Raw genomic sequence first — 7,472 nt, 5'->3', positions numbered from 1 at the left:
TGTCTGACCCTGCATAGACAGCAACGCAACTGAAATGTTCCTAAGTCCAGAAACGTCACACCGGATCTGTTTCCTACGTTGTTGTGATTTGATCCGAACGGAAACAGCGTATCCATGTGACGCAGCGGACACAGAACAGCACGCGTTGTTTACGTCCAACAGATATTCTCCAAAATGGCACTACAGGGCGATGCGGAGGAGACGAATTGTTGAATAAAGTTGTTATTTTTTTTTCTTTTGCACACAAAAAGTATTCTTGTAGCTTCGTATAATTGCGGTTGAACCCCTGATGTCACATGGATTATTTTACAGATCTCCTTGCTACGTTTCTGGACTTGGGAACATTTCAGTTGTGTTGCTGTCTATGCAGGGTCAGACAGCTCTCGGATTCCATCAAAAATATCTTAATCTGTGTTCCGAAGATGAACGAAGGTCTTACGGGTTTGAAACGACATGAGGGTGAGTAATTAATGACAGAATTTTTCATTTTTGGGTGAACTAACCCTTTAATGTCCGAATTGCAAAATAAATCATTTATAATAGAATAAGTATGCATGACCGTTTCTGTGGATTTGAGAGGTTTGGCATACTGGTTTTGTATTCCTTGCAGGAAATAAACTTTTGCTGTTGTTGTTGTTGTTGTTGGGAGTGGTCTAATCACGCTCCTGGTTTTCAAGATGAGGTCAAAGCAGACAAAACCGGAGCAATGTGGTTTATTTAATCATTCCCTTCGAATCCATTTCCTGCAAAGCAATAATGTGATAGCGACCGCAAGCCAAGATTATGAACAGACATAAGCTCTTAAAGTGAGCACAGCTCATTTATGTTCAACAATTGACAAAATGCCACACTAATGAATAGTGACTTGTAAAATTGGGCGAGAAAGCAATGCATAAAAATCAGACCAATATATTGGCCGTTGTTGACCATTTTGAGATTATCAACATTGAATGATATATGGATAATATAAATGTTCTTTTTGCACATTTTGGGTAAATATTGTGCAAAATCAAACAGTTCATTTAAAAAATGTAGTGAATATTTGATTTGCTGTTATTAAATTGCATTATGTATGTACTCACCAGCCACACTGCAATCCAGACTTCAGTATTGGCATGGATCACTCCGTTGCAGTACATCTGTTTGATCGATCTGGCATTTCTCATCAGCTACACTTGCGTGTTTTATCAAGTAAGGTGTAGCCTAATCGGTGAAACTTTTCTTTGCACTCTCATTTGGCTGTCTATCAGAGCCTATATTCCCACAGATCTCATCAGATGTACAGTATATAGGATTTACAGTACGCTTTGATCCTGTAGAACAAAGGGGTTCCCAATGCTGGATGACATGCAGATCATTTTTAAGTGATTTAATATTTTATATTCACATGCACAATTGCAATGCAATAAACAAAAGCATATGAAGCATTTTGAGTAGGAGTTTAATAAAATGCACGTTTATACATACCAACAAGGAAGTCAGATATGGCCAAATTAAGGAAGAAGTAATTGCATTGATTTCTGAGGCTCTTATCCACGACGAAGGCCAGAATAACCAACGCGTTCCCGACCACCACCACGACCACCAGAGTTATCATGAGGATCGCCAGAATGACCATCGTGTACTCGGGGAACGGAGCCCCATCCGAGCTGACGGTCGTGCTGTTGGCGCTAGAAGAATTGAAGCAGGTAACCATTGTCAGATCGAGGACATTTGGAGAACCAGCAACAGGTCTGAAGTCATCATGTGAACCTTTTCCCGCTGACGATGATGACAGGAGAGTTTTCATCCCTTTAGGGTTGCGTTAACTTCAGCGCGCGGCGGAATAAGCCTCCCACTGGAGTCTCCAAACGCCTGCGGAGCGCGCGCATCTTTGAAGCGTCCAGTGCAATACCTGAAACACATGACATGAAATGACTCCTTCCTGACGGGAACTCCATGAAGCTGTCAAGTCAAGTCCTCGCACTGAGACTGAGCGCAGAGTCTCCAACAGTGTTGCTGTCGTCAACTGCTGCGCACTCGCGCCTCTCGTTAAATACCGCGCTGTCCTTAGACAGATACAAGATGCAACACTTTGCAACTTACCAGTTTGTTGAAGATCTGATTTATATTCAGAATTGCGTAGAGTGCTGTAAACCCATCTGTCCAAAATCACAAAATAATATGTTTAATACAATCATACAGGGTGTGATTCTGTATATTGCTCTGCTCGAATAGTTATTTTAAATATATGAATGACCCATGCATTGAGAAGCAACATAAATTTACTTAAGAAGCAAAGACATTATGACTTGTTTTCAGATAATTTATCTTGAATAAAAATATTTTTGGTTGCACTGGCAAAAGCATGAATTCAGGTCGTTTTATTATCCCGTTTTAAGAATGTTTAGACATTTTCAAGAGAAAATAACAAAGATACTAATTAATATGTTTACAGTGGCAATGGTAATTCAGTATTTTTCTTGTTCACCCCCCACCAAAAAAAATCTAAATCATTTACTCGCGTCATTCAAATCTATTTGTCTTTCTTCCACAAAACATATCAGATATTTCGGGGAAAAATGTCACAGTGTTTTTGCCAATGGGGTCGAGTGTTGTTTGAACCCCAACATTCTACAAATTAATCTGCGGAACACAAAAGAAGATACAGTGAGTCACTCCTGTGTTCTAAAAGATCTAGTTGTTGTGTTATACTAGAATCCTATGAGTAAACCCCCATTCAGATTCTTTAGGACTGGCTTTGAATGTTGACAAATTCAAACAGAAATCCTGTTCACATTTTTGTCTAGTGTATTTGTGCTCTTGTACTGTTCAGTGGTTTCAGAACCATGGACAGCAGCTATTGCCGTCCCCTTTAGGCAAAGCTCGGGCTGGTTAATTTCTTTAAAGCATTCCTTCCCTACTCAGTGGCTGTGCCTCAGCTACATACATTAGATACTATGCATGATTTCCCAACTGAAAAAAAGAGAGTAAATTCCAACGTTGAAAAATTTTTTAATGTTAATGCCTCAATCAGCAGCGTACATGACGTTAAAGGCATGACAAATAAACATCATAATTGCACTTTTAAATTGCACACTATGCACAGTACGCCTCCTCTTCCTAAACACGCTCACAAATTCTGTGTTCAAGGTTTAAAAAAATCTTAATTACACTCGCTGTCAGAGATTTGGTCTTCTTTTCCTGCGTGAGTCATTTCCCAACTGACACAAAAGACCAACTTTAGCCCTGTGAGTGCTCTTTCAGCTGTGCACCAGAGCAAGATGATAGCAGACATTTTGCCCCTGCATTACACTCACATGTGCATGACATTGATACTGAAATAATGGTGCATCTGTGAAATCCAATTTAGCGGCACTGCATGGTGCAGCTCCTTTAACTTCCATTAGTTCCAGCAGTTTTAATTAACACCTTTTGGGACAGATGGTAATTTGCATGGAATGACACACCCTCTACAGTAATCAAAATATCTCTTATCGTTTAGTCTACTTTTGTAAGATTAGACCATTGTACCACTCAGCCTGAGACTATTCAAATGATACCAAACATGACTGTAAATATTACTTGCATTCATGTAGAACATTATACTATTGACCATTCTGAGTGAACCAAGTGGAGGGAGGATGGGTGAAGGGAAGGAAGGGGATGAGAAGGAACTGATGCATATGTGAGAGAGGCGTTTTTCCCGCATTTTCTCTCAGTGGTATGTGGAGACAGATGTCTGTATGTTAATGCACTGTGTGTGTATTGTCCGTTTTAGAAGATAAAAGTGTCTGAGGTTCTGTAATTCTTGTTTCAGGTTCTTACAGGTTGCAACAAGACTAAAAACATTTAGACTAAAAACACAGAGGCAGGTGCCAGAAGAAGATAACATGGAAAAGAGGCTGAGGCTTTTTTAGCAATCAAGTTCTTTGTTGTATTTTTCTTGCAGCAGAAGTAGAATTCCACATTTTCCAAAGGCCCAGAGCGAGAGCTACAACTCATTTCAACAGGGATCACCTTCTAAAGAAGTACGAGAGACAAAACAAGCTTTCGTCTGCTCCCTTCTGATGTTTGATCTCCGGAGATGAAGAGGTCTGACCCTTACTTGAACAAACAACAATGGCCATCTCCCAAAGCCACTTGAGACAATAAAACAACATGAATTACCATTCTGCTCTGGTCTTCTTGCTCCTCAAGGTCTCAACGGAGGACAGCTAATGTGCTGATTTGATTTCTCCCACGATTAATATTATTCATTGATACTGTTGTCAGCCAGGATACAAAAAGGAAGGGTTTCTTATCCACCATGTAAATTAACCACTTTCATGCAATGCTAATGGTTCTCTCTTGGTGTCTATGTTTGGAGGGATATTATCTGGTCGAGTTGCGAAGTTCAATATTGCATTTACTCTCACAGTAGGTCACATCAAATGGACGATTAGCATGGCGGAGATCTGGCTTAGGCTATTTAAAATGTACCTAAACAAAGCATGGTATGCTTTAAGATATTTGTAGTTAAGGTTAGCTTGAACTCTTTCCTGAGATGGTATCAGCCATGATGCGATAGAGTTGTCCTTTGACAAACTGTTCTTACTGTGGAGGAAATAAAAGACACTGGTTAGTCGGAGCATTGATAGGAAGCCAAACAGTCCATGAGCAAGTTTTGTCCAGTCAAATCAATAATTAGCATGTTGGAGATATGTTTTAGGCTGGCAAAACACAGCACTGCATGTTCAAGTGTACCGTCCAACTATCTGTACCAAAGAAAAAACATATTCTTTGGCAGAAATTAATCTTTGAATGTCACAATAAAACTCCCAAGAACGGTTTGGCCATCAAATTGGCAAATTTGCATGTCTCAGATTTGGCTTCGACAATTTAAAAAGTGCCAATGCACAGCATGGTATTGTCGGATGGATTGTGGCGTTATTTATATCCAAATATAGTGCAATTCCTGGGCAAAACAGTCCCCGAGCGAGTTTTGTCCAGTCAAAATCAATGATTAGCTTAAACACAGCATTGCAATTATTTGAACCAAAAATTAGCTTGATTCTTGTCCTTGCGCATCATAACAAATCTTTTCTCCAAGAACTGTTTGGACATGTAATTGGCAGTTAGCATAGTCACAGATCTATTTTCATCACTTCAAAAAGTGAATGGTATTGTCTGGTGTAGGAGATATTCTATCCATGTACAGCACAATTCCTCACCAGACGCCATCTACACTAATGTGATACTGTGGCCCAAAATAAGAGAGATCTGTTGGTTACAGTTCAGATTTCTGTTCAGACTGATGGGCGTTCAAGTAGACAATTAGCATGTTTGTTTGGTTAATCTAAAAACATTAATGCACAGCATTGCATTTTCTTATGTACGTCAAAGTTATTTGCAGAGACGCTCGATTCCTTGCCAGAAACTATATTAGCTGAGATTCGTCCTTTGGGAAAAGCGTTTTCATATTTGCTGCCATGATTCTGTAGACCAAATAAAAAACATCCATGTTTCAGGGCAAAGATGAGGTGCCAAACAGGCCCTGAGCAAGTTTTGCATGCAAGGCAGATTTATCCTTATACATAGAAAATACGTCACAGCAAAAGACCACCAAAGCATTTAGCAGTGCCCCTTGAGTCAAAGCAAGCAATTCAATCTGAAAGGGTAGGTGCCGACAGTCAAAAGGTGCGTTAATATTCATTGGAAGGAAATAGAGTGGGAACACAAGGAGAGAGAGAGGCAGGCATGAAAGGATAGTCCAGAGAAAAGGGAATAGATGCATGCAGGGAGGATGAAAGTGAGAAGACTATGACTAGCGCTGCAGAGAGAAAAGAAGCCAGAATGTCAAAGACCCAATGGTATTCAATAAGGAAGACAGCAATGATATGTGTGTGCGCCTGTGAGCGGAACCCAGACGAGACTTCAAAAAGCACTCGAGTACCTTTTCTGGATGACTCATTCCCACAGAAGAATTCACCTGTTGCGAACCATTCTGAGTTCCACAGGTTGAGCAAACACTTGAAATCATTCAGGGACACTAGTACGCAAACCAACTAGTTGCTTTCCAAGACACGCCACCAAACTGTCACGCAAGTGCCTGCAATTACAAACTGGTATTCAGACGGTTCTCCCGTGACCTAGCATCTGCTTATTAGAACATTATGCACCAAAATGATCAAGTTATTCTCACATGAGCTCATTAATGACAATTAGCATTCGAGTCGTAGTGCTGCAAACTCACCAGGTGGCGGTGGACTTTGGCCCCTAAAAAAAGTTTGAATGGTAAAAAATGAAAATGCAATATTGGGAGAGCGACTCTCCAAGAGACTAAATAATGTACGTTTGACAGTCAAACATGGGAATGACATGTACTTTCAGGGTCTGTTTTAAGCTGGCATTTACCATAAAAAGTCTCCTCAAATGGACGATTTGGTATGAAGCTCCTGGGAAACCTCAAAATGCTTTTGTCAGGCTTTATCAAAATACATTATTAGAGCATCGTTAAACCGGAAAAAAGGATCAAAGGCCGCTGATGAATGTCAGGGGTATTTATTACCTGTTTCTACTCGTTCGTCCTTGTGACTTCAGGCAAGCCTCAAACCCTCATTTGCAAATCAATTTGTAATTCATAAAAATCTTTATTCATAAGACAAAGCACTTAGTGTGAAACAATGCGTAGCAACAGACTCAACTGCATACACAAGCCATTTTTGGCATGACTTTGAAGTTGTTTAACCCTCATCACAACACTGAAAGCTTTTAAACCCTTACAATTCACTATGACTGCATTTTCAGTTTATTTTATTTGTCAGCATTCCTAGTCGCCAGTCCGTCTTCATTCCAGTTTTCATCTGTTCCAGGAAGGTTTTTCACTTTGCCTTCTTGCCCTTAGCTTTTTTGTTCTTCCCTCCAGCTTTGGATGTTTCCTCCTGAAAGGGAAGAATAAAAAAGAAAACATAAAAGACAAGTGATAAGACTCTGGTGAAAAGGAAAGCTGAAACGAACAGCTTCCTGCTGGAAGAAAGAGAAATCTATAATAACGTCAAAAACATCTGTTCAACCTTTAATTACAGCATGATATTAAATTTAATTAGAACAGTGTTCGGCTGTGCCGTCAATAATGGCCTGAATTTGTGGTCGCAGACGAACATTCAAAATTTGAGACAAAAACCCAGATCAAGGGGAAAAAAGTATGAATGATTTATCCTCAAGCCATCCTAGGTGTATATGACTTTCTTCTTTCAGAGGGAATACAATCAGAGTTATATTAAAAAATGTCCTGGCTCTTCCAAGCTTTATAATGGCAGTGAATGGGTGTTGAGATTTTGAAGCTCAAAAAAGTGCATCCATCCATCATAAAAAGTGCTCCACACGGCTCCGGAGGGTTAATAAAGTACGTAGGATGTAGGCATAGCGTAATCTCCGGTGAGAAGTGAGAGCAAAACAAAACAGGCCACGAATTAGAAGTACAAAATGAGGATTTGTAAAGAAAAATGTCA

General features: G+C 39.9%; 1 protein-coding gene across 1 annotated transcript in view; it reads right to left on the bottom strand.

The window, feature by feature from the left end:
- LOC107679085 (histamine H3 receptor-like) overlaps window positions 1-1,841 on the bottom strand; it is a 10,560-nt gene extending 8,719 nt beyond the window's left edge. Inside the window, exon 1 of the mRNA XM_016474536.1 lies at window positions 1,468-1,841. Coding sequence (XP_016330022.1) covers window positions 1,468-1,789 — 322 coding nt within the window. The 5' untranslated portion in view covers window positions 1,790-1,841. The remainder of the gene's footprint in view (window positions 1-1,467) is intronic.
- Window positions 1,842-7,472: the final 5,631 nt, after the last annotated feature.

The sequence above is a fragment of the Sinocyclocheilus anshuiensis genome, unplaced genomic scaffold, assembly GCF_001515605.1.
Source record: "Sinocyclocheilus anshuiensis isolate Anshui unplaced genomic scaffold, SAMN03320099.WGS_v1.1 scaffold1580, whole genome shotgun sequence".
Taxonomy (NCBI): domain Eukaryota; kingdom Metazoa; phylum Chordata; class Actinopteri; order Cypriniformes; family Cyprinidae; genus Sinocyclocheilus; species Sinocyclocheilus anshuiensis.
Note: the sequence above shows the minus strand (reverse complement) of the source record. Positions and strands in the feature narration are given on the sequence as shown.